At 37.6% G+C, this 27799-nt stretch overlaps 1 protein-coding gene across 2 annotated transcripts; it reads left to right on the plus strand.

Moving 5' to 3' along the window:
* On the plus strand, nucleotides 1-26961 carry XPOT (exportin for tRNA). Of its 2 annotated transcripts, none has more exons than XM_083844234.1 (25): nucleotides 1-230; nucleotides 2686-2822; nucleotides 4663-4745; nucleotides 5734-5790; nucleotides 7398-7467; nucleotides 8658-8876; nucleotides 9481-9665; nucleotides 10046-10214; nucleotides 11545-11781; nucleotides 12112-12150; nucleotides 15578-15640; nucleotides 16591-16715; nucleotides 17600-17744; nucleotides 17902-18021; nucleotides 18200-18294; nucleotides 19046-19115; nucleotides 19552-19790; nucleotides 20322-20607; nucleotides 21379-21568; nucleotides 22801-22917; nucleotides 23001-23116; nucleotides 23626-23673; nucleotides 24634-24705; nucleotides 25780-25836; nucleotides 26375-26961. In XM_083844234.1, the coding sequence occupies exons 2-25, from the start codon at nucleotides 2763-2765 to the stop codon at nucleotides 26399-26401; spliced, it is 2889 nt and encodes a 962-aa protein (XP_083700360.1). In that variant the 5' UTR covers nucleotides 1-230; nucleotides 2686-2762; the 3' UTR covers nucleotides 26402-26961. The 2 variants fall into 2 exon arrangements, with proteins under 2 accessions (XP_083700360.1, XP_083700361.1); XM_083844235.1 differs by lacking the exon at nucleotides 1-230 and adding an exon at nucleotides 1171-1261.
* Nucleotides 26962-27799: the final 838 nt, after the last annotated feature.

Consider the following 27799-nt stretch of genomic DNA (forward strand, 5'->3'; position numbering starts at 1 on the left):
GTTGTAGTCCTGCTCCACCGCTGAGGGGCGGGGGCACCTCTTCCCGGACGCGTGAGGGCCGCGGCACCTCCCCTTGGGCGTCTTCCTCCCCCCCCTTCTCCTCCTCCTCCTCCTGCCGCCGCCAGCCGAGGCGGCGCGGCCCGGCCCGGCCCTGCCCGCTCCCTATGCTCGTGGCGGCCCCGGAGCTGCGGGGCGGGAGCGGCCGCGGCCATGGCGCAGTGACCGGGAAGGTAACGGCGGGGGGGGGCGGGCCGGGGCCTCGCCGCTCCCCGGGGAGGTGCCGCCGGGCTCGGGGGGGAACCGGGAGGACCCCGGGGTGGGGTGGGGGGAAGCAGCGGGCACGGCGCCTGCTGTGCCCGGCGGGGCTGCGAGGGGCCCCGCGGTGCCGCCTGTGAGGCGCTGTCACTGCTAGGCCCCTGGGTAAGGCTGCCCGGGCGGGCGGCCCGCCCTGCCCTGCCCTGCCCCCCCTGCTTGGTGCCGCGGCGGGGTCTGCCCCTGTCCCTGTGGGGAAGCAGCCTCTTACCGAGTGCTCTCGTAGGCACTGCGGAGGAGAGTACCTCATATCCCCATTTCCCATCCCAGTTAGCGAGACGTGCACCTGTGTGACCCTGCTGCTAACGACCTGCACCCTTCTGGCTGCACTGGGCTCTCAGTCGCCCATCACGGGGCACTGGCTAACAGCAGCCACAAAAAAAAACTCCTCTGTGTTTTGGCGTTGCCTTCTGCACAGCTCTGTGTTAACTTTTAATGTTAGCGGCGAACACCGTTTACAAGTAAAACTGCCTTGAACGCCATACTCGGCGTTACAGCTGGGTGTATATTTCGATTGATTGGGCAAATTCTCTTAAAATTACAGTCAGGCCTTGCCTTCGAAGCGTAACTTGTTAGTAAAATTCATCTGTGCAGGAAAAGCGACTTGCTCAGCTAAACCCAGGTACCATGAGAAGCTGTTCTGTTAGGGTATTTGAACGGGTCTTTTCAGAAAGCTGTCTGATTAATTGTTCTCCAGAGCAGGCTAGTCAACCTAAAACTCTTAGGAAAGGATATTTGGTAGAGGATCAAATTTTAAATATGCTCACGTAGCATATACGAGGTTAGTAGAACCGCCTGGCCTTGCTGTTAGCTGAACACGTGAAGAGAACACATTTTGAGCCAGGTTATTTTTAATAGCAAAACCTGTCACCTGTGTGTGGAAGATTCCTATCTTTCGGGCAGAGGATCAAGTGATATCAGCGGGAAAATATGCCAGAAATATGCCTGTGTAAGTTGAAACAGTTCTCCTTGTGTAACTGTGGACCAGGCCCCATCTGAAAGATGCTGTCCAAAAAAGCATTTTTTCCTACAGCATTTTACTTTTTTTTTCCCCCCTCGTCTGCCTGTTCTGGCTATTGGTTATGGGGAAAACGAGCTGGGGACGCAGAGGGCGAAGCCTCAGCAGAGCAGCTTTAATCCCTAAAGGTTTTGACCCCGCGCGGGATTGCTCTGTGTCGTAAGGCAGTGTGCAGAGCTCGTTTTGCCACGAGTCATTGCTTTGTTCCAGACTTTCTGGTTTCTGTGCTGCCACAACCTGCATTTTTGTGTGCGCGCCTGCTTAATTTTGGGTATTAAATTGCCTTTCGTGATGCATTTAGTTATCATAGGTTCTGTAATGGCTTTTGTAGGAATGTCTGTCCGCTGTCACACCAAATGCTGGGCTTTCCCTTCCAGGCGTGCTCGCTGTCACTGGGCCACTTTTCTTCGGGGGGAGGGCTCACAGCAGAGCTTGCACCAGGCATGTCACGCTAAGAAATCGGAAATTCTACCTACAGGCATGGAGGCAGTTTCAGACCACAGTTACTTTGTGTTTCCTCTCCTCCTCTTGTCTGTCTTCCTTTCCCCTGCCTCCTACGTGCTTACATAACGAGGCCTTGCTTCAGGCCTGATTAATGATGTTACCATGTGGGAATTTTTTTTGACGGCTAGGTGGATTTTTGTCCCCTCTTGCTGTCTAACAGCATCTGCGTATTTGACAGAGACTTTTTTTAATCCGCTGTGCTTTATCCAGAGCATTACAGAGCAGCTTGTAGAGACACAATCTCTAGAACATTTGTCCAGCTTGCTTGTTAGTTTTACACTGAAATTTCTAAATAAAAATCATCACTAGTAAATTAGCACCCATTAGCAGGAGAGGCAGCTTTGTTAACAGCTCAGTATGATGTATTTTGTGGTTAATGTCTATGACACTTCTCCAGCATGCCCTTGCTTTAGAAGAAAGACCTCCTAATGGGTTTTGTTCCCCAGGGGAAATGCTTTACAAATGGTTTTATGAAGCATCTTCTCAATATTTTAGAGATGAGTAGAGAAGCTTATTTTTGCAGTTGCTAAGCTTGTGGGATAAAAAATACTGTTGTGTATCATTTAAGCAGATGATTTATGCTTACGTCATATCTTGCTGAAACTTCACGTGCTTGAAATTTAAGTTCCAGCCTTTCAGTTAAATAGTTCACCTTACGGCACTTCTGTTATCGAAGGGTGATTAAGGGAGTTTGCATTTTGTTTTCTGTATCAGAAAAATGCATGCTCATGCTGTGGTGGAGTTCATGCTGGGTGTCTGAGATTTGTGTGCAAACGCCTGCGGTTGCTGCTGTCCTGCGTTTAATTTTTATTGCTGTGCTGGGCAAATAAAATCTCTTTCTCTATTTTCAGATGATCGTAGGCTCTCCTCTAGAAGAAGTGGGCAAACCTGTTAGTAGGAGTAGGAAACCAATCGTATAGCAGTAGAGATGGATGAACAAGCCCTTTTGGGGCTAAACCCAAATGCTGATGCAGACTTCAGACAAAGAGTATGTAATTAACTTGCGTATCTCTCTAATAATTTGGAGTGTTGCTTCACTGAAAAGTCTAACGCTTTCTTGATTGTTATCGGGTTAACCAGCACAAAGGGTTTGTGGTGGCATGTGCAAACTGTCATGTTGCAGGCATGCATGTAAGCTGCAGGAGTTGTTTCCAACTCTGTGAAGTTACAGTTAACGTGTACAGAATTTATTTCTCTGGGCTCCTCTGGCTTTTCCAGTCCTTTCAATTATCTGTACTTTTTGCTCAGTACCTTACGCAGGTTCCCACAGAATGAAAAGCAGCCACTGGAAACAATATTGCTTAAAATTGCCCTTTAATTCTTAGGTGGGGATTGGTTTTTTGTGTGGTTTTATTATTATTATTGTTATTGTTGTTTGAATGGATTGCCTACCTTCAGTGTCTTGTAATGAAACATCAGTTTTTGAACTGTGGTGAAGTTTAGAGTAACTTAAGAAAATAATCATAGTAAATGGTAACAGTTACGTGATATGAGAGGTGCTTATGTGGCAAGGCATTACTGTAACTATCAAATGAGTAAAGAGTTCTGCTTACTCATTGCTGCATACAGGATGACGTTCAGTAAAATCCTTCAGAAGTGTGGATACTTAATATCTTCTGGTGTTCACAAAACGAATCCCAGAACATGTAAGGCAGTTACAAATGTAGTTTACTGCATGCTGGTATTGCTAAGCAGCTCGTTAAATATGTTTATTGTGGGTGTTTGTCCTTCCTGAAAAGAGGGATATAGCTAAAGTTTAAAGTTTTGTTAACAGAATGTCGCTATGGAATTTGAAGCTTACAAATTCATTGACATTTTAACCATGCAATCTGCATAGTTCTGAAATATTTTATACTAAAAGGTGACATATCTTTTTGCTATTCATACGGAAAGGGACTTCACATAAAATGCATCTCAAACATCAGCTATTAAAACTGTTCAGTAGAAGGATATTGCCAGTGCTGTCTACAATGAACTCTTGTTTTAAGAACTTAATTCAACTCCCTGAATAATCACTTTGTTGAATGTAAACAGTTAAGTTAGTGGAAAAAATAAGCTTGAAAGACAAGCCTTCATAGGCTTAAAATAATGTGTCAATCAAATCTCTGTTTCAAAAATTATTTTACTCTTTTGTATAGCAAGTCACACTAAATCTTAAAGCAATTAGATCGAGTGAACTGTTTTCAGGACGTTCTTAGAAGAGCTGATCAACAACTTGGGTGTCTACAATTTGGCTGAAGTAGACAGTTCTTTCCAGTCTCCTTAATAGGTTCACACACTGATGTTTGTCAGGTGGTCAGTCAATGACTGTGTTCGAATGCTGCTTGAGATGTAGAATACAACCAAAGCTGTGCAATAAAAATTGTGAGTCGTTTTCAGTGAAAAACCTAAATTTTTAACTTGGACTTGAACTTCCACCCTTGGAAGTTGTATTTTAAACCCTAGTGGACAAGGCCCTGAGCAACTTCTCCTAGCTGACCCTGCTTTCAGCAGGCAAGTTGGACTGGACTATCACCAGAAGTCCCCTTTAACCTCACCAGTTCTGTGAATCTGACCTTTTTATATAGAAGTAATAGAAACCTTTGTCTTGAATGTACAGTGGAGGTAGGTACCTGTAAGGTTAACATTTGGAGAAACACTTGTGTTGTGGTAATGAGGAAGCCACATAAAAACCTCTTTCCAAATACTGTTTGTGTTTTTTTGAAGGAGAGGTGTTTAAATGTGTCAAGTGTGAATAAGATGTCTGGCTGTGGGTTTTTTTGTTTGTTTGTTTTTGTGTGTGTGTGTGTTTTTGGCTTTTTCATTCCTTCTTACTTGAATATTTGCAGGCACTAGCCTACTTTGAGCAGCTGAAGATATCTCAGGATGCTTGGCAAGTCTGCGCAGAAGCATTAGCTCAGAGTATATACAGGTAATATAGATAAGAATTGTTGCTTATTTTCATTAGTAATATGTTTGGGTCTTTGGGGTGTTGGTTTTTTTTTTTTTTTATCTTTACAGCATAATTAGCAAACTGTAAATTGCTGAAAGTTAATATGGTCTTCATGCCATTCTTAGTATCACTGTTAATCTGTGATTTCCATATAATGTCTTTCAAGGAAGAATAATGTATAAATAAAACTCAATCTTAATTTGGTAGCTTAAAGACTGCTGCGTTATGAAATCCAGGACAAAAAAAATGCACTCAAGCCCACTGAATGCATCCCCATTCAATTCTGGGGAGGGGAGGAGTGCTGAAACTGTCGAGTTGTGAGAATGTAGGCTTTATATGCACTAAGCTTAGGAACAGTGCCTCACCCCCCTATTTTTCAAAATGCAAAGCGTCGTCACCCCTGTTTTTGCACAAAGTTGTGTACTTGGATCTCAAATAATAGGTTGCTGCTGTGTCATACAATGATGCAAGTTGGAAGGAAACTCAGGGATGTATATCTCCCAAATAATATCAGTGATTGATAGTGAACGCTTTTTTTGCAAAAGATTGTTTAAAGCTTCTCAGACTCCAGCAGAGTACGCAGTGATTAACAAAACCATGCAACATTTGAAAAACATTTGTAGTCTCTGTTTACTAAAATACACTGATTGATACAATTTTTAGTTTTTTTAAAGGCAGGATGCAATACATATTGTAGTTTATGTTCAATACCAAACTCATAGCATGATAAACTGGTGAATATAAGAAAAAAAATATTATAAGAGGGAATATCAATATTAGTTGCACATTGTTTTTTTCAAATGCATTGCTAGAGTATTTGCTGTTTTTGCGTAGACTTTTTCTTCAGTGCACGGTAGTTCTTGAACTGCCAAAGGCACCACCTGGTTGTAATATATGAGGAATTTTGTTCTTCACAGAGAAGTGTACCATACTGCCACATTTAACAGAATTTTGTCTTCTTTTCTAGTGATGATCACATCAAGTTCTTTTGCTTTCAAGTTCTGGAACATCAAATTAAGTTCAAGTTAGTAATCTTTCTTGATAGCAACCATGCAACATTATTTTGATTTTCTTTTTATTCTGCTTGCAAATAAACTTAAAATGGGATGTCGTTCCTGACTAAAAGCTTTTAGAACCTTTATTCTGTAAACCATTACCTCAGTGTGGTTGATGAGCTTAATTCGTCCCACAGGACTTCTTGTGTTCCTTCAGCTTTTCCTGGGAGAGAAGTAGCTGGTGTCTTAGCAGCATGCTCTCCCTAGCTAGTCTAATGCCTGCGTATGGCCCAACACAGACCCGATCACCAAGTGTGGAATGAAACTTACTTAGCATTGCCCTTTAAGCCTTACTCCACACTCTCATTAATTTTTACCAAAAAAAAAAAAAAAAGGAGTTTAAGTCCTGCAAACAGCAGCCTTACTCAGTACAGAATCCTGGACTCCAGACAAAGCCTTATTCATGCAATAAGCATGGCAGAGATGTTGTGAGAAAGTAGTGTTTTCACTGTGTAGTGTTTCTGTAGCTTCATAATTTTAGGACAAAATAATTTGAAACGGTAAAAGTTTAGGCGTGTGGAACTATATTTGTTTCATACTTTGGGCTCCTTTGGTGTCTGGCCTCCAACATCATGGCAGAGGTGTCTGCCTCTGGGATATCAGTGTGCTGGTTGCAGTACACTGAGCATGTGGGCCAGGCTCCAGATAGAAATAAGATGTATATTGCAGCTGAGGTTCACAATTACGTATCAGAGCAAAAATTAAAGACTTATCTCTTTGAGATTTTATTAACTTGGTCTTACCTCATTGTCCGCCTTCATCTGCATGTGTCACTTCTGTCATCTGCTTCTTGCAGTGTTTTCTCCTGTTTTCCTGCGTCTCTTTTCACTGTTTTCAGTGGGGTTGCTTTTTTCTTCTCCTTAATGACTAGATACTTTAACAGGAACACTGAGATGGCATTCAGCAGTCATTCCTGTCAGGGGGCGTACCAGAGCTGTAGCACCCTGGAGAAGTAATGGCAGGAAGAGTCTTCTCAACTTGCCTAGTCCTCAGAAGGAATATGTGTGGGTAGTATTTGAGTTGGGCTGGTTATAACGTAGAGTTCTGCCAAGACTTGTGCATGATGCAAAGCAGAATTGAATTCCTTGTTTGCTTTGCTTTGCTTGTTCTGACATACATGTGATAATCAATGTCCTGTAGGGTCAGATCAGTGAAGGACTTCCTTGTGTTCGCTATTGTCAGCGTCTTCGAATAGTGTAGTAATCAAATTTGAGCATATACAAATGTTATTTGTTCTCCCCATGGCTTACCAGTCAAAGGTGTGTTTTTATCAGGGTCGTAAGTCCTGTCCCTTGTAGAAGGGCAGACTTCCTGCAAAATTTCAAGCTCCTACTCTGATAAAGGAGGTATTAATGCCTGGAAACATAATTCTTTAATACAGCCAAAATGTTTTTCCTTATTTTAATACATCTTTTATTCAGAATTTTAATATGTTAATAGCTGTGTAAATTCCTTTTTCTAGAAACCTTTAATTTACACTAATGTGTAGCGTAGTTATTAAACTGGTTTTTGCTTTAGTGAATGTTGCTCTTTCCGTGAAGCAGACATATTTTGATCTTATTATGCTTTGTTTCAGATACTCTGAACTTACTGAAGTCCAGCAGCAGTTAATTAGGGAAACGCTTATAACATGGCTGCAAGCCCAGGTAAGTGTGTTACGTTACAGCAGTTTTGCACGGTAAGCTAATATAGCGCATTCAGTGCAGGCTAAATGTCTAATCTGTCATTTGAGTTTAAAAATATATTCCTGAAGATATACAGTATGTGACAGTAAAAAACTTTTAAGAAGCTATTTTTTTTAGAATTTTTTTAAATTATATGTTGTAAGGAAATCTGTGCTTGAACTTAATACTGAATATAAAATTCTTATGTCAGATAATGATTGCGGTTTAACTATTGTGTGTGAAGTAAGGAGCATTTAAAGTTTCCCTTTAGAGAGGTGTAATCTAGATTCCTGATGTTCTTGAGTGTCTAGAATAGGAGTGGTAATTCTGTTTTCACAACGCTCCTGGCCTGTGTCCTGTCTGCTTAGAGTGCTGGCAGATGTTCGTAAATGAAAGGATGAGACTCCTCATATCACCTGCTCTGGTAATGCTGTGGTAGTGTATCGGCTACTGTTTTTAGGGACTGAGTTACTGGAGTTAGAGTATCAGCTGAAGCTATAGTATCAGTTGGACCCAAGAGTTTGGAATCTGCACAACTGTGGAGTGAACTGATGCTGGTCTTCGCCTATACCTGCCATTATCTGGCTCTCATTCCAATATCATTCCAATTCCAAATTATAGTTGCTTTGTTTGTGGAGATCTGAACATTAAGAAATGGAATATAATACAACTTGAACAGGTTGTTGTGAAATGGGTTGTGTTTTTTTTCTCTTTGTGGCAAGCTGTTCCAATGAGGCGGGGGGAAGGAGGGAGAGAAAAATTGGTAGTGACAGATTCCATTTTCTCCTGAAGAATAATGGAGATCTAGAAGAACTCCTTGCTATTCTTACTAACATCTAACTTGGGCAAAGCTAGCTACCTGAGGACCGTAACGTGTTTTCCAGAAGTACTTGTTTACTTCAAACAAGAAATGAAGACATTTAGTTTTTGAATAGTATGCTTAATATTTTTGTACTGAATGAAAAAATCAGGACTGCGTCACCAAGAATGTTTTCCCTGCTTCATTATAATTTAGCTAATTTTTTTTTTCAAAATCATTAGGAAGAAAGGCTTTTTATAAATCTCAGCTGATAAAAGGAGGAAAGTAGTACCTTAATCACTGTACAGAGATCAACAAGCATATCTGATTTTTCTCTAATTTAGTAAAAATTTACAAATGTTTTTTCTACCAGATGCTGAATCCCCAGCCTGAGAAGACTTTTATTCGGAACAAAGCTGCACAAGTCTTTGCGTTGCTTTTTGTTACTGAATATCTCACAAAATGGCCCAAGTTTTTTTTTGATATTTTATCAGTAGTTGACCTTAATCCACGAGGTGTGGATATGTACCTCAGAATCCTGATGGCTGTTGACGCTGAGCTGGTAGACCGTGATGTTGTTCATACATCAGAGGCAAGTTATTACTTCACATTAATATTTGTTTTGAAGTTCAAAAACATTCTCTAATTGCAGCAAAAGACAGAAGAAGTTTTCTTTGTCTTTTTTCCTATGGCAGCTCTGCCTTAGAGACATGAGGTGGTTTAGATCCAAAGCCATATGTTGTTTAATGCTTTTTTTGATTTCATACTTCTCAGTTAATGCATTTTTTTGCTTGAAGAGCAAGTAAACAAAAAGTAAGGAGCTGAGTTAGCCAACATAATGTTACACTGACTCATTTTATAACGTTAATTTCTACTACTGCATTTTTGAAGGAGTCCTAATGTCAAAAGTCCATTTAATCATCTAGAAGACTTCTTTCTCCTTTGCCTTTCTTAAGTGTTTGGGCATTGTGGTAGGAAAAAAAAAAAAGAGGGAAAAAAAAGGGGAGGGGGGGAGAAAACTAGGCCATTTTTTTTTTCTTACAAGGAAAAAAAATGCTCTTTTTGGGCTTTTGATTTGAGTTGTTTATCTAGTTATGACATGGAGTTTCTGGTATTGGATGCAAAAATGGTACTAGTTTGAGAAAATGCTGCTAATCTATGACAGGATTGATTTATCCTGTTTCCTGTGTTGATAGGAGGCTCGTAGGAACACTTTATTAAAAGATACTATGAGGGAACAGTGCATTCCAAGTTTGGTGGAATCGTGGTACCAAATCTTACAAAACTATCAGTATAATAACTCGGAGTTGACATGCCAGTGCCTTGAAGTAGTTGGAGCTTATGTATCCTGGATAGATTTGAGCCTGATAGCTAATGAAAGGTAAGGATTTTTTGATGGGATATCTCTGGGGGGAGAGGAGATAGTACAAAACTTGCTAGTATGTTGTCTGTATTTCTATGGAACTACATTAAAACTTGTCTTTGAATAGAGACTTTAATTGTATGTAAATGTTTGGGTCTTTTGTTTCTGAAGAGCAATTGACTTGGCAAGCCAGACTGATATAATGGTAAAAATAAACACTGCAGATTTTGCTTGGTTGTCCTTAAAATGTATAAAATGCTGGGTTTAGTCAGTACAAAAGACTTCCTAATGGTTTCTTCTTAATAAGACGTTTTTAAATATTCACACAAATAATACAAAGCTTCTATATGATGCTACTGTGTACTTTTAAATATAAACTTATTTTTTTTTTTCCAAAGGTTTATAAATATGCTGCTAGGTCACATGTCTGTGGAAGTCCTCCGGGAAGAAGCTTGTGATTGTCTGTTTGAAATTGTAAATAAGGGAATGGACCCAATTGATAAAACAAAATTGGTTGAATCTTTATGTCAAGTATTACAGTCTGCTGGCCTCTTCAGTATTGATCAGGTTTGTAAATTGCTTTTACAATAGGAATGAGTCACAAGTTTCAGACAGTTCTTAAATAAGCAGGTTAACAGAAAACTGTCAAGGTAAGTCCACAAATATAGGGAGAATTAGCTGTGCTTCTCCAGCAACGTTAAACACTTCTTGTACTTTTCTCATACTTAAATTAACAGCTGGTTATTAATGTACCTTACTCATTTAAAGTACAGTCACTGCATTTTGTTTGTCTTCAGCATGAGGTGTTTTTTTTTTGTTGTTCTAGAAGGTATTGTGTAACTCCTATTCCTCTCCTGAAGTGTGGTGCGCATGCTGTTTATGCTGCTTTTATGACTTGTTGCCTTGTGTCTTCCATTCTGAATGACTCTGTAATGGATATTCTAGCCAAGGTGTTTTAAGAATATAGCCAAGGCAGAAGTTTTTAGTGCGAGACATTAGACTAACTTTTTTAGGCCATGTGTGCTGTTATGCATGCCTGCACTGTCAGACGTGAGGCTTGAAATTATTGTCTGGGAGCTGGAAGAATACACCTACCAACCAAATACATATTCCCCATGAGGTTATAGTACTTCAGGAATAACTGTTTGCTATGTGCTATGGAGAAAGAGGAACCACTCCTTAGTTCTTGGATTGCAAGGAAGCTTTCTCTTTATTGTGAAGTCTGCATCCAATATATGTTCCTTCCAGAAGGCAAAAAATGTGCATTCATCAATTCAGGAGTCATTTCTCTAAAAAAAACCTCTGAAGATCTCAGTCTTTCAGAGAGGCTTGTTATTGCTCTGCACTTGTGCAGCTCTGACATGGATTAAAGCATCTGTTTGGGATGACTGATCTAGCAGTGTTTCTCAATTCTGATCAATGTATTTCTGCAAAAGCAAGCCATAAATATTAAATAATCACTCGCTTTTACAGGCAGTACTGACTGTTGCTTGTTATCAGTATTTCTGAAGTGAGGTGCAGCTGTTAATTCTTTGAAGTTTTCCCATAAAGTTTTTCCTCTTATACAGACTAAAATTTATGGTAGGTATGTGCTTCCTCTTTTATTTTGAACCTGCTAGCCAGCTTCTTGCTGTAAAGCAAAAAGTGAAACAAGCTAATTTGAAGAGATGAGCAAACTACTTTTGTATAATGGAGGGCAGCCAGCTCTCAAGCATTGCTTTTCCTTTTTTCTTCTAATCTCCAGAGAAAACAAACCAGATAATTATACTTTCCATCTGGGAGTCAAATGTTGCTTTTACTTCTGCTACATACTAAATGTGGGTAGTACCATCGGTAAGCTCATGCCATTTAAACCTCAGCTCTGCTAGTATTTTTAATCAGATATCTTTTCTTACAGGAAGATGATGTGGATTTTCTGGCCAGATTTTCAAAGCTGGTCAATGGAATGGGGCAAGCGTTAATAGCTAGTTGGACTAAACTGATAAAAAATGGTGATATGAAGAGTGCTCAAGACACTCTGCAAGCTATTGAAGCAAAAGTGTCCCTAATGTTGCAGCTGCTCATTCATGAAGATGATGACATCTCATCTAATATCATCGGCTTTTGTTACGACTACCTTCACATCTTGAAACAAGTAAATATGTCTGGCTTCAATTTAACATCATTTCTGATGTATTATTTACTTTGATTTTGTGGGAATGTATGAAGCTAATATTTTTTTAAGCTGACTTATAACCTTTTGACTAACTAGTATTCAGTACATTCACTGGCTGTGAGCATACTGCTTACATAGTTTTGTTTAGAAATCCGTAGGAACTGTGTTAAATCTTGCAATAATGGACAGGAGGGTTGCAGATCATATGGCTGTTTAAAAAAAAATACAAAAAGCAAACCTGTCTTTTGCTACTGGAAAGTGGCAAAGGAGTTACAATACAAAAAGTAACACTTGAAATTTCTTTTGTAGCTTTCTGCACTTTCAGACCAACAAAAAGCTAATGTAGAGGTAAGTGTTGACTTTCTTTTTACAAGGCTTCTTATTGCAAAAACACATTTTGTGTCAGAACTTTTCTTTTTGTTGAAACAAATCATGTACTATTTGTATGCCTTAAAATGTCCAGGCTGACCATGAGTCAGCAATGTGCCCTTGTGGCCAAGAAGGCCAACGGTATCCTGGGCTGCATTTGGAAGAGTGTTGCCAGCAGGAAAAGAGAAGACTGAGGGGAGACCTCATCAATGTGTATAAATATCTGAGGGGAGAGTGTCAAGAGGATGGAGCCAGTCTCTTTTCAGTTGTGCCCGGCAACAGGCACAAACTGAAACCCAGAAGGTTCTGGCTGAATATGAGGGGGCACTTCTTTGCTGTGAGGGTGACAGAGCACTTAACAGGTTGCCCACAGAGGCTGTGGAATCTCCTTCTCTGGAGATATTCAAAACCCACCTGGATGCCATCCTGTGCAATGTGCTCTAGGTGACCTTGTTCGGCAGGGGTTGGACCAGATGAACTTCAGAGGTCCCTTCCAACCCCGTCCATTCTGTGATTCATATGACAATAATTAAAAGTAAGGACAATATGTTCAATCTTCCACTCAATACCTGCAGTTGTTTCTTTAATTAGTAAGCCTATGTTGAATTGTACATAAAGATGAAAGCTATTTAAGTGCTGGTCTTCCCAAGGGCCGTCAGTACCTTATCTTGGTATACTCCTGGACAGGTTATTGACAGAATGGTCTTAAACCAAGATAGAAGACGTTTTCTCCTGGAGCTTTGTATTTTTTATTAAAACCTGCCATAATCCCAAAGAAATGGAAGAAATATGGGAAGAGTTGTCATAAAATTCAACCCTTGATGATATCAGGAGTTAAACTTATGAAAGAAGCTGCTATTTGAATATAATGCTTGTTCTTAGGATGAGCAGCTACATGCATTAAGCTATGCATTAAGCTTAAGTTTATACATTAGTCATTAAAATTAATAAATAACTTTGTGTCCAGTTTTGGAAGTAGTAAACTTGCCTGTTTATTTTTTCAGCACAGTTTTTAAATTTTTTCTTCCCTGTGACACTTCTGCACCAATGTGGATGTACCAATTTAAATGTTATTGGCTAGGTTGGTACAGATCCTCTGTAAGCTCATATAGCTGACTGCTGTGATTCCTTTTCCTTTACAAAGAAAACTGAGCTGTTCTAACATTAACATTTGAGTTTGGATAGTGTCCAGACTATCTGGATCTGGTTTTGTTTAATGTTTGTTTAAAGTGGATGAGGTAACCTAAGTTTGATAGTATTACTGAATCTTTTATTTTTGATACTTTCTCTCTTCTGTTCAAACCAAATTACTACTGCAGCACACATTAAGGCACTTAAAATTTGAAGGTGTTGCTGTCCAGAACTGTGATTATGTTGAAGTTGCTTTTGTACTGAAGAACTTCCAGTTATAATTATTTCGTAAGTTTATTGAGGATTTGTGTTTAATTGAGAAGCAATCGTACCAATCTCTCTTCTTTCATCCAATTCATAATAAGAAAATTTTGAAACAGTCTGTCTTTTGGCTGACTTTCTTACCAAGCTTTAAATCATATGCTTAGCAGCATTCCTTTAAAATTTTGCACCTAAGAAGTTACCACTTTCAACTTGTGCATTACTTGAATGGGAGGAAAGGGAATCATGTTTATTGTGCCTTTGAAGTTGCAAAGTTTTTTCTCATCTGCAGGATTATATCTTTAATTCTTAAAATGACAGCTGTTTCTAGGCATTTCTGTCTACAAGCATATCACACTGAGATTTTATAATTCTTTTAATTCTTTAATTTTACTTCCTGCAGAGAATGCTTGCATATGATGCAGACACTTGGTGTCAATAGAAAGCCTGACCACATTCTTGCCATATGACCACGTTCTTCCTCAAACTATTGCAAATGCCTGTTTATGCAAGATCACCAAGAATTTCATTTCACTAACCTAAGTTTAATTTACCAGCCTGTTTTGGTGTTAAAGAACTTAAGTTTTTTTGCACTTAAAAAGAAAAACATCATGATTAATTCATCAAAAGTTTATTATTATTATTACTTTATTTACCTTTTTCTTCTTTATTGCTTACCTGACTTGAATGGGTACCTACATTTAGAACCTCCAGTAGTGGAAGAGAATAGCAAAATACTAATTAAGTTGTTGCAGACATGATCACAATTTTCATTTGCTATAGTTGAAATAAAAAAAAAATACAAAAACTGTCAACTACGGAACTTAACAAATGGTGGAGCAAGTTCTTTTAACCTGGTATTAGGAATAGGGATCAGGTGCTCTGTAACACTGACCAAATACCTGTTATAATTCTACCAAGTCTTCTCTAACATTTAGTGAGTCCGCTCCATGTGTAAGGAGCGTGGAAATGCCCTGCCCAATTACCTGTTGCTACTGAATATTCTCTCAGGTTTCTTACACTTTGTTGTTGTAATAAACATAAGGAAAAGGCTGCCTTTGACTCTAGTTTTTGCTATCTGGGATAGCTTTCTGTTCATTTGGAATGTTTAGATCTAGTACATATTTTTGTAGGCTCCCCAGAACAAACTCTTAAACTAAAGTGAAAATTAAAGTATAACAGATTTCTAAACATCTGTTTTAGCTAGCTGTGTCAGTCTGTCATCCAGTTTTTTCCATCCTAGAAAATGTGAATGGAGTACTCTATATATTTTAAACATTATATCAAAGTTCTAACACATGAAATAATAAGTGCTTTGTAACATCAAAGTGATACATTTAACATTTGAGACTTCAGTAGAGACAAGATTAAGTCTTTATTCCTGTTTTAGGACTTACGGACAGTCCCTGCTAAAGTGAAATTACACGTTAGCACTTGGACTGATCTAACAACTTGCTGCTGTGGAAAAGGGAAGGTTTTGCTTTTCTTATTCTTGTTTGCTGGTCCTGGCTGTTGTTCTTGAATCGTTTGCTGAACCAATTCAGATTGTTAACCTGGCAAAAATAAATAAATAAATGCCTCACCATCTCCGAAAGGTGGTTATTAGGGAATGCGATGTGATGGCTGAGCTGACCTACCTCTTTAAAATACGAACTCGGACATCCTGTTTAGCTTCCTCTGTCTAGTTCAGTCACCTCTAATTGTTGTTTTCAGCGTGAACTGAACAGCACGGATTACAAGCAGGAAATACAGCCAGATAATACTGTTAAACAGAGCTCAAAGTCATGCATACCGGTCATCTGGAATGACATCTGTGTATTCTCTGGATAGAATCTGTTCTAATATGGATCGTTAATACTGTTAAACCTCAGAAAATAATAATTCAAATGGGATTTAAATGCTTACAAATATTTTAACGTTTGCCTTAATGTTATTCTTTGCTGTAGGATTTTAACTGTTGCTTCTTACCGCTTTTCTGCTTCTACCCTTAGTTCTCTTTTCTTCTTTATCTTAGGCAATCATGTTGGCTGTTATGAAGAAGTTGACATATGATGAAGAATATAACTTTGAAAATGAGGTATTGTGTGGCAGGCAAATGCAACTTAAATTACATGTAGTAAAACTTTCTCGTGTTTTAAAAAACATATTTTTCATTTGGTAAGGATGTGAAAGTAGAAAGCTAAGGTCTGTAGACTGATTTTTTTCTGTGTGGAAAGCGTATTTTTTAACCTGAGATCTGCATAAGACAAAACAACATAGTAAAAGGATATCCAAGCCAGTTTAGTTAACAGAGTAATTCTGGCTGCATTTGTACAGAACTATTCCTAAGTAAATATGACTGCGCTGTTAACTAAACATAGCTGTTGAGCTGGCTTGTTCAGTGCTTGCGTGTTTTTCAGTTTGCACGTTTCTACTGTCACGCAAAAAGATTTAAGAAACGTTGTGTAATGAAACACTTCAGAGATACTACTTGACCTACTTTGAGTGGAGGAGGCCAAACCCCTGCAAAAATAGCCTAAAAGAGGAGGAATTTCTTTGATTTCACTTTCTGCCCATGCCAGCCAGCAGTAATGATTGAATGTGTTAGGCATTTTGCTCTGGGCTGTTGAGAGCAATGGTTTTAGAGATTAACATGGACTACGTGTAGTCCAAGTTCACTGTTTCTGTCAGATTAATTTTAAAACTAAGATGCTGAGGAAGAACATCTTTATGAGGAATGAGTCAATTTTCAAGAAACAGGTCAATAATGCTTTGCCAGGAGCATTTTCTTTCTTATACTTTTTGGCTAGTTTTCAGTTTGGAAAGCCTTTTTAGTGTGTTTCTGGACTGAATGCAATGGATCTCAACATATTGCAACCAGACAATAAAGGAGCCAGCAGTTATGTTGCAAGAGCATTATTGAATTTTCAGAGCGTGATGTGCTGTTCATGTATGTACACATTTTTGTTTTAGGTGCAATTGTCTAAAACGGTTCTGGATGTATTTAAACGTGCAAATATGTACTTAACTGACGTGAATGTTTTGTAGGGTGAAGATGAAGCAATGTTTGTGGAGTACAGAAAGCAGTTGAAACTGTTGCTGGACAGACTTGCTCAGGTCTCACCAGAGTTATTGTTGGCATCTGTCCGCAGAGTCTTTAACACTACACTTCAGTAAGATTTTTGGTTTTTAACTTCTTTACGTGAATACAATTCTGTTAGCTTTCTTGCCTTTCTTACTCTCAGGGTTTGCACTAAACATAAGCATGATGTAGCAAGGCAAAGCCTATTGATAGAATAAGCTAGTTGCAATTCTCTAAGTGTGACTTTGTGTAACTTCATGATAAAAATAATTTTACTCCGCTTCTTAGAAAGAAGAAGCTTTCTTTTGAAACCTTAAATGGTAGCTATGTTTTGTTCTCCTCGGGGTGTCTCTTCATCTTTGTCATTTAGACCTACATGACATCCGTTTGGACAAGTGTTCACTTTACACTGCCAGGAAATGCTTATGAGATATGGAAAATTATTTTAAATACTGTTGCTAGCAGAAAAACAAAGTTGGATGCAGAAGAGAAACAATGGTGAAGTTTTTTTTAATTCTTACAAAAAGAACAGAACCAATCCTGAGAACTATGCACGTAAATAAGCTAGATGCCTGGCTAGGTGGATGGCTGTGCGCAAATCAAAATCTAGCGTCGTCAGTGCCTTCCTTGTGCCTTGCTTTTTAGTGAGCCCTCTCTTTAAGTGAAGGTGAATGCCTTGTTGGTACATCAAAGTAGATCTTTGTGCCTAAAGAAACACTTGGAAGAATCTGTAGCTTTTAAGTTGAAACTGGTCAAAGAAAATTATTAGCACCCTGATGGAGAGGTGTTACATCTGTGGATGAGGTCTTCAGAAGCATCCTGAAATACTGCCTAGGTCCTAGAGTATTTATTTTCTTATCTGAAATTTTTTTTATGCTATGTTTCTGAATATTCAAAAGAATATTTTAATGTGGTAGAACTGTGATTATTTCATAATCTCTGTTGACTGATGTGATTTTCTTAATGTTTCTCTAGAAATTGGCAGACTACACGATTTATGGAAGTAGAGGTAGCGATAAGGCTGTTGTATATGTTGGCTGAGGCTCTTCCTGTATCTCATGGTGCTCACTTCTCTGGTGATGTTACAAAAGCTACGGCTTTGCAAGATATGATGAGAACGGTAAGCATGTGTGATGTGGGAGCTATTTAAAAACGCTAATAAAGACAAACACTTCAGTTCATATGATTTATGTTAATTACCAGCATTTCAACTACATTGTACTATTTTGGTGTTATAAATGGGTAAAGTACTAACTTGCTAATGCTTTTGTTTGTAGCTAGTGACTTCTGGCGTTAGTGCCTATCAGCATACATCAGTGACTCTGGAATTCTTTGAAACAGTGGTTAGATATGAAAAATTCTTTGCTGTTGAACCTCAGCACATTCCAACTGTTCTAGTAAGTTTCTCCTAATTTACATATTCAACTAGTAAGTGTAGATAAGTTTTCTTATATTTAAGAACTTTTTTCTTTTCTGAACATCACTAAAGATGCTGGCTTTCTTAAATTTTTGTATGACTAGTTTTCCCCACCTTGTTCAGGGATTGTAAGCTGAAATACTTTTTCTTGATTGCAGATGGCATTTTTAGATCACCGTGGTCTTCGCCATACAAGTCCAAAAGTACGAAGTCGAACAGCTTACCTTTTTTCCAGATTTGTCAAGTCTCTTAAGTGAGTAGAGCTGCTACAAATGTATTCAAATTGTGCAGAAGGCTTATGTATGGTAAAATAGGAGCATCACAGCTGTCACTGAAACAGGCAGGGCTTTAAATGGACTGCTGTGAAGTAATATGACAAAACAGTTCTCTAACAGAGTAGTCCTACTATGTAATACCAAGCTAGTAGTGGACAAATTTGTCATAGAACGAAGAACTTGAATACATATACTTAATCGATTTTGATTAGATGTTGAAACTGATCAATGATACAGATGTCTGCCTTTTTTTTCCCCTCTGTAAGCACAGATGAGAGTGATTTCAATATTTACAAAATTTATACTTGGAGTTTACTCAGGCTATTGGAGCCCTTCAGATATCCCTGACCTATTGGTCTTACTTCACAAACATGTTTGAATGTAGAGGCAGGAGAAGCTCCAAGATGGAACACATTTCAGAAGGATTCTATTTTTTTTTTCACTGTTAATGAAAATACTTCACTCTGAGTGATGCTGTTTATGCATATTTTTAAAAAATGAGGGAGAGAAAAAAATGCTTATTTTTCAGCTGTACCACGTATTTATTTGGCCTACCACAAGCACCATATCTGTAACCCAGGTTTTTCTAAAACTGTGCTCTAATGCTCAAAGGGATGTTCTATATTAGGAAGGTAGTTTAATGTCAAGCTTTACACCTTAAGGAAAATGGCAATTTTGTAAAAATGCACACACTTCTAAATAGTGTCATATATTTTTGTTTTACTTCAGTAAACAAATGAATCCCTTTATTGAAGATGTTCTGAATAGAATACAAGACCTTCTGGAACTTTCTCCTCCTGTGAGTATTTACAGCATTTTTTGTAATAAATAGGGCTTGTGGTTATTCATCAGTGAGCCCAAATACATACTAAATTGTGAGCTTAGTACACAAACATTTAAGCACAAATAATTGTCTTGGATTTGGGGGGGGGGGGGGGCGGGGAGATGAATTGCATAATTGCATGTTTACATTTGAACCTAACTTTAAGAATCTTCCTTTTTTGGATTTCTGGGTGTATAGGCAAAAGAAAAGTGTATAGAAGGCTGTTTGAATTGTATAGAAATTTTTGTTCCTTCAACTAAGTTTTGCCTGTGCTTTACACTTCTGCCTAGGTAGTAAAAGAAATACCTAAAGTATTGTAACTGTACTGTAGAAATTAAAGAAAAGTGTGATTAAAGAAAGAGTGACTTTGATAGAGGGCACAGTGAATTATGCCTGTTATCTTCCATTTTAGGAAAATGGTTACCAAGCTCTGTTAAGCAGCGATGATCAACTTTTCATTTATGAAACAGCTGGAGTATTGATAGTTAACAGTGAATACTCCGCAGAAAGAAAACAGGCTCTAATGAGGAATTTGTTGACTCCACTGATGGAGAAGTTCAAAGTATTGTTAGAAAAGCTGATGATGGCACAAGATGAGGACAGACAGATGGCACTGGCTGACTGCCTCAATCATGCTGTTGGGTTTGCTAGGTAGGTACTGCACAATGTCTGCATGTGTGTTTCTCATTTGAGTAAAAGTGAATTTATTTTAAAGAATTTAAATGAAAGAAATTATTAGCAGGAGGGTCTGAGTCTCTATTTGTGTTGTATTGACCTAGAATATCCCTAGTGGCTGTAAAATTTCTTATAGTAGCCCAGAAAATGAGTTTAACAGCCTTCTTTAAGGGGATTTAAGATGTAGATAAAGAATATTTAGCACCTTTATAATGAACCAGCAGCATCTATTCCCTTCCTTATGAAATAGCTTCCTCAAATAATTGTCTGGAGCTGTTCTAATCATATATTGTTTGTGATTTGTTAGAATTCAATTCTCCAAAAACTGCCAAAGCATAGTTACTTCATATCAAGTAATTGTTTCTTCTGGTGTTTGGCTCCCATTTCACAAAATGTAGTATTTTAGTTTAGTATATGGGTTTTAAAGCATACGTTGTTCTCAGTGTTATTGCTTCTCTGTCATATAGAACGTGAGCTTATATGAAACTTGGTGTATTGCTTTTACAGCCGAACCAGCAAGGCTTTCAGCAATAAGCAAACTGTAAAACAATGTGGCTGCTCTGAGGTATATCTGGACTGCTTACAAACGTTTTTGCCGGCTCTCAGTTGTCCATTACAAAAGGAAGTTCTGAGAAGCGGTGTCCGCACTTTCCTCCACCGCATGATTATTTGCCTAGAGGAAGAAGTTCTTCCCTTCATTCCTTCTGCCTCTGAACACATGCTTAAGGATTGCGAAGCAAAAGATCTTCAGGAATTCATTCCTCTTATAAACCAAATAACAGCAAAATTTAAGGTATGATATTGCATAAGTTTTCTGGAGTCCAACTATTGATGAATAGATAGCTTTCTGGAACCAGCAAAGAGGTGATGTGTGTCAAAACCTTGCCTGACGTTTAATAAAAATGCATATTTCTATGACTCTTGGAAGCAGACAGTCTTCAACCACTGGCATGTATTGCTAGACTCACAGTAATAAGTTTTTCTTTGATTAGTCTCAAAATTTTATGTTGTTTCTGAATTTTTGTGTTTAATATTTAAAAATAAAGTATTACTTGCAGCACAGTTTTTTTTACAGACACAATGAACTTTTTATGATTTACAAGATCTCAATGCACTGTTGTTGCCCAAAATGTACACTGAGGTGAACTTTAAGTACTGAAAAAGGTGGTCTGCTTTTGGTTTTAACATCTTAGAGGTACACTTTTATGTAACAACAGTGACTTTACAATAGCCCACCTTTATATTTTGGGGACTTAGAAATAGTCTGCCTGAACAAAAGGATGAGAAATGTGGCTAAAGCTTCTGTTCCTACTCAGAATGAGATTAGCTGAGACTAGATATTTTTGTACAAAAGACATGAAGTAGGTGGCACGTAAGTCAAGATGCAATAATGTTCATGGTGGCCCTGATGTGACTTTCTTTGCTGTATGTACTTGGTACACAAAAATATTAACTTTGAAAGTGAATCAAAGCTGAGAATTGTAACAAGCCCTGAGCTTTTAATTTCCAAGTGTCAGTTTCTGTAACTGCTTGTGCTCATACTTTTTTCTTCCAATCTCCACAGACACAGGTTTCACCTTTTCTGCAACAGATGTTTATGCCACTACTTCATGCTATTTTTGAAGTGTTGCTCCTTCCAGCAGAAGAAAATGACCAGTCTGCTGCTTTAGAAAAACAAATGTTACGGAGGAGTTACTTTGCTTTTCTGCAGACAGTAACTGGCAGTGGAATGAGTGAAGTCATAGCTAATCAAGGTAAGTAGTTCAGTTTCTTGAGGATGGCACTATGGTGGTTGGACTGCTAAAATCACAAGCCTAGTTTCTGCCAAGTGCTATTAACTATGCTAAGATAGAATGGACTGATGCAAATACAGTATTACACTTACCTGTTTAAGCAAGAATTTGGGTTTGTAAAATCCAGCTGTAGTAGGCATATTCTTCCTATTGATTTTTTTTCAGCTTGAGTATGATGACTCTGTTTATAAGAAGAACGCTTTGTGCGTCATCATGCATTATTGTATTTGATTACTGAATCAGAGATCAAACAATATTTTCCCCTAGAAAATAATTTAAAAACAGATGGCAGCGTTCAAGCTGCTTGGCAAGGACATTCACAACTCCCAGTTTTCATTCTGTGTTGCTCATTTTCAGAAATGCACATCCGTGACTTCTGCAATTTTTATTAATATCACCTGATGTTAACAACTATGCTAAAATGTATCATGACTTATTAAATATGTACTTAACAGGCTTTCTGAAATGCAAATTAATTCTATTTTTCATAACAGGAATTCAAAGCCAGATGTCCAGTGTCTCGATTCTTTACTAAGTAATTCTCTTGGTCTGCATTCCATCAAAAAAGGAAGGGATTTGAAAAACTTTAAAGAAACTCATCTGGTAGTTAGAGCTCAGACTTCCTCCCCCCATCCTAAAATGCTTGTAATACCTATGGAAAAGGAAAGGATGGTGTTAAGTAGTAGTAAGAGCTTTCTTGAAAGAGGCATTTTGGTAGTTGTAATAGGCCAATAAATTTTACAGGAATCAAATAGAAATAAGCATAAAAGCATCACAGAAGTTTGAAGTATGATAAAAAAAAATCACCTTTCCCTGTATTGGAAGATAAGTGAATTACTTGGGTGCAGCTGAGTTTTAATTAGCTGTCATGTTTGGGTCAAGAGGAGAAAACACTTCTAAGCAGATCAAGGTCCCCCCTCACCTTTAATTGTGTTAAAGGCCAGAATAGGGGGGGAAGAAGCATCTCCAAACTTTGAAAATAAATAAGTAAATAACCTAAATAAGAGTTGTCTTGCATCGTAGGGGAAACTTTCCAAAAATATTTGAAATTTGTGCAAAAAAGGCTATTTTGAAGTTGAAACATGTCTTCCAGGTCAGTATTCTTTAAAAATATAAAAATAAAAAATTGTGCAATAGTACAGAAACTCCTAGGTTGCAGGTTTAAATGACAAGCTCCCTTTAATTTGTTTAAGGTGCAGAGAATGTGGAACGTGTGTTGTTCACTGTCATTCAAGGAGCAGTGGATTACCCAGATCCTATTGCACAGAAGACTTGTTTTATTATTCTTTCGAAGTTGGTGGAGCTTTGGGGTAAGATTCTTTCCATAATTCCTTTGCAGCTGCTTCTGTCTGGGAAGCAACAGTAGAACATGAAATGTTATTTCTCTTTTCAGGAGGTAAAGATGGACCAGTAGGTTTTGCAGACTTTGTCTACAAGCACATTGTACCTGCATGTTTCTTAGCACCTTTGAAGCAAACGTTTGACTTAGCAGATGCCCAGACAGTATTGGTATGTATCACAGTTTGGTTTTTTCTTTTACTCTCATTGCCATGTGGCAGACTGAAGGGAAAATGGCCACGTGGTATTGATGGTTGTCTTGTCTTACAAAGAAAATACCTTATTTTTTCTTAATGGGGTATTTGTATGGTTAGTTTTTCCATGTTGTGGCACTGTATTCTGTAGTTCACCTATGCTCAAAATCAAGCTAGAGAATTGCAGGTTTGAGTATTTGACATTGACCTGTATTACTTGCAAACTACCACTCAGTGAAAGTGAACAAACAGGTAGCTCTTCCTTAGGTTGTTTAGGGTTCAGCTGTGACAGATAATTTTCTGGTTAGAGAGGAACAAAAATTGGAAGTAAAGTTTGATTGAGGCTCAGTTAGTCTTGGGTGAGGGAAAAGAAGGGAACAGTGGCATACACTAGCCCTTGTTTTGGGACTGACTTTAGGATCTTTGGATGTAAATACTTAACTAGTAGACTAATTGAAGAGTCTAACGTTATGCATTATATTACAGGCTTTATCAGAATGTGCAGTGACATTAAAGACGATTCATCTCAAAAGGGTAAGCTTCAGAGTACTTTACAAGGAGTAACTCTTGCAGGTTTCTTTCTAATGTTTTCATTAATTTCTAGAAATAAGATACTTATTTAGATGAATTTCTATTCTACTTTTATGTAAATGAATAGGGTGAATATAGTGCTGTGTAGGAATAGAGAATCCAGTACTTCTCCGTCTTGATAATATACTGCAAAATATTGACTCCTTAATTAAGGGAGAAAAATCCTATCACTCAACTGTTGCTGTGTTTAAGTGATCTATAGGCTTTATACTTTTCAATGTAGTACTTCAGCTACCACGAAAGAGTGATTAGAGTTGTACTATAGAGTACTTCTGCAACAATGAAGGGCGGTTTTCAGTATCTTAATAGATTATATTGAGAAACGTGTGGAAGAAATGGTTTGCATTGGCTAATGACTAAGGCACTACAGCATATTTCTGTTTTAATGGGAAACCAAGCAGTTTCTATGTTCATGTTACTGCTAAACCCTTTAACTTGCTGACTAACTTCTCTCTATCTAATATAAGTTAAAATCACAACTAAACTAAAATTATGAGAAGTTATTTACAAACTTGCAGAGAGGAGATTGCGTTGAGGAGAACTTACCATTTGCATTCCTTTTTCTCCAGTTGGGACCTTCTTTTTTAACTGACTTTTACAGTTGACATGTCGCAAATTGACTCTATTGTAAACTTATTTCAGTACAATTTTCAGTGCATTCTTCTGTGTAATGAAAGATACCAAAATGCAGTTGAATCCTTAATGCCAACATTAAGATAATTCTTTTATTTGCTAACATCTGAGACATCTGTGAACGCTTGGTGTTTGACACGCATAGCTTCTCTGTAAAATAGCCATATAGACCATCTGTTCTAAAACTCTTCCGTACCATGCAGTATAGGGTTGTGACTTTCCATAAGTATATAGAAAAATATACTTAAATTATGTGCTGCTTTTCTTTAGGGTCCTGAATGCATTCAATATCTTCAGCAAGAGTATTTGCCTTCTTTGCAAGTAGCTCCTGAGATAATTCAGGTAGGAATTCCCAAAAGAACATTTGGAAAACTGTTAATATGCAGAAATTTTATACGGGAATAAAATCTATACTGACAAAGCTAACCTCCTACTATCCCTCAGTAAAAATTATTCTGTTACTGCATATTGGAATAGGATTAATTTAGTGTAAGGAGTGAAATTAGTGCAAGGGTACCTTGCAAAAAAGTCATCCTCCTACTTCAACACAAATAAATTTGTACTTGAGTATCAGGTAACTTATAATAGCAACTCAAAAGTAAAACAATGAAGAATGTTAAATGTACACTAAGTGCGGTAATAAAGGCTGTATTCAATGCTAAGCCACAGCACTGGCTCTACTGTCAAAATAACGTACTACACCAAAACAGGTGTGGGTTTTGTGTGTTTATTTTGAAGTAGTAAGCAGTATAAGAGCATTCTCAAAAGTGACACTTTACGCTTGTCTACTGTCTCAACATTAAGCATTGTTAGCCATATGGTAAGCATTGCAGTAAAGAAAATGTTACCTGTAGGCTAAGAATTTGAAATTGCAATTAATTCGGGTGCTGTAGGAATCAGGCTTGCTTTAAGTTTTGTAATGAGTACAAATGTCTCCTAAACTGTAGAACTTTGAAGTGGTATTACATATACGTAAGGATCAAGTATTATCTGTTGCTTGCCCCAGTGTTGTTTTCTGGTCTAAGACTGTAACTTTCAGAAGGGGCAGACGTTCTGCTGTAATCTAGAGTCACTTCATGTGTATGTGAGAAATATCACTGAAGTGAAAATGTTTGCCTGAAGTATTCATTTCAAAGCCACCAAAAGTTACTAGAAAAGTTAAACGTTTAGAATCTCCTTGACTGCAGTTCTTGCTTCTGTCTATTCCTCTGGAAGTGAACTTCATATTCTATATTTGACCATACAGCTTTTCTCATCCCAGAATACAGTTCTTTCTTTTTATTCATAACATGCTTTTCCTTTGGTTACACTGAGATCAATGGCTATACATACAAGATATTTTATATGCTCCTAATATATGTCAGGTTGTCTTGTGCTTCGTTTACTTCTTTAGGATTTCATTCTTCTCTCTTACAGGAATTCTGTCAAGCACTTCAGCAGCCTGATGCTAAAGTTTTTAAAAACTACTTAAAGGTAAAAGTTTGTTTGTTTGTTTGTTTGTTTTTTATTAGATCATTTTTAATTCCATTTGAACATTGACACATAATTCACTCATGGCACATACCTGAACTAAAATTGAAATATAGAATGTCCTAACATGAGACTAAAATTATTTATAAGCTTTTAGTTATAGTGAACCTCTAAGCAGCAGAAGCAGTTATATAATCTCTAAGCTGTTACATGAAAGAAAGAGCAGTAACAACAAACTACATCTGTAAAATTGCACTTATGCTTTGCACCTTGCCATTTCCTCAGTAGCCTGGTATTCTTGTGGCTTGTGTTACTTAATAGTTGAAATAAAAAAAAAAAACTTATGCTGTAATTATAGAGAATGTGTTATTTCTGAGGGTGTAAATGTAATCAAATAGCACAAGTCACATCCTTGTAACTCATGGTTCGTTATGTTAAAGTAGAAAATGAGCTCTGTCTATTTATCTTACATCTCAAACATACCATGTCTTAAATTTGTATTCCTTTTCCTTTTTTTTTTTTTTTTAATAAATTTTGACAGGTATTCTTCCAGAGAGCAAAGCCCTGAGGGAAGGACTGGAATCTCATGTATCTGTTTCCATAATCAAGAACTCTGGCTGTTAATTTATAAAAATGCTAACTCTTGTGCCATTAAAACTGGTTTTGTTCTTAAAAACTGTTGCTTTGTGCTCACATCAGTACATATTTTAGCCTTTGCTTAAAAAAGAAAAGAAAAATGCAAATGCCCCACCTCTGTGTCTTGAAAATGAAGGTATGTGACAACATGAAAAATTGCCCGTATATCTACACAACACTTTTATTATGTATAGAATGATTTAAGCTTAAGCTGTAACATGTACGGCAATAAAATGACACTTATTTTTGAAATTAAATGTAAAAATCCCTTCAGACCATAGAAATGGTTATTAAAATGTGTACATTTTTGATACTGAGTAAAATGTTTTCATAAGACATAAAATCCATCTGTTCATGTATGGTGACATGAAAATAAAACAATCAAAGTCATTTTTGTAGATAGTCATTTCATTGAAGTTGTCTTAATGATAAAATATATATATATATACCTCCTATAAAACAGATTGGTTTAATAAATGATTTCATTTAAAAGTAGCCTCTGGTTCTATCTTTTTTTATAAAAAATAAAATTTTATCCGATGAAATGTTAAGTCTCTTGGAATCATTTTGATGAATGCTTGGATAACAAGTTGTGTTGCAGTCTTAGACGTGGAAGATCCTGGCAGAAAGAAAGAATCGCATTCATGAAAATACTTCAGCAGGGTCATCCAGAGCCTATACAGAGTTTTTAGTAGGGTGTGCTGATATTTCTCTTTCAAAATCTATCAGTCGATCATTTTATTTCTATACATTTCTCTTTTTTTGTTTGCTTTTTTTTTCTTTCCTATGACATAAGAGCATTCATAGCTATTTTAAAGGAATGGAGGGAAGGAGGTTAGAATTCTTGCTATGCACAGGTTTTAATACTTTGTTCAAGAACTGATGTGCATAGTAAACAGCTCGCTTAACTCTAGCGTAATTAGATGCACATTATTCTAGACTTTATGGTACTAGGTTCTTCATCCTATTAAAACGGAAAATAAGGAGGTGGGTCAGGAACAGCAGCCAGGAGTGCAATGTGGTAGCGTTTTGAGGATGTTCACTGCCATTCCCTCCCTTTTCACTGGGGGAAGGAATCAGAGGGTGTTTACTACTCTTTGATAGGACAGTATCACTTCTATAAACATTTTTTTCCTGATTTTCATACATTTAGTTGAAAGTTTCCTGTAAGTCATTTTTATTTTCTCGGAATATTTTTGTTTTCTCTTGTGGTGCTTTCTATACCTCTTAGTTTTACATTCACATTTCCTTCCGTCTTGCCATACCGCTGCTAGAGGTTCCCTGGGCCGAGTATCAGTTCTGTTTTCTCCTGTAGCAATACAAGCCTTCC

The sequence above is a fragment of the Anser anser genome, assembly GCF_964211835.1.
Source record: "Anser anser genome assembly, chromosome: 1".
NCBI classification, from domain to species: domain Eukaryota; kingdom Metazoa; phylum Chordata; class Aves; order Anseriformes; family Anatidae; genus Anser; species Anser anser.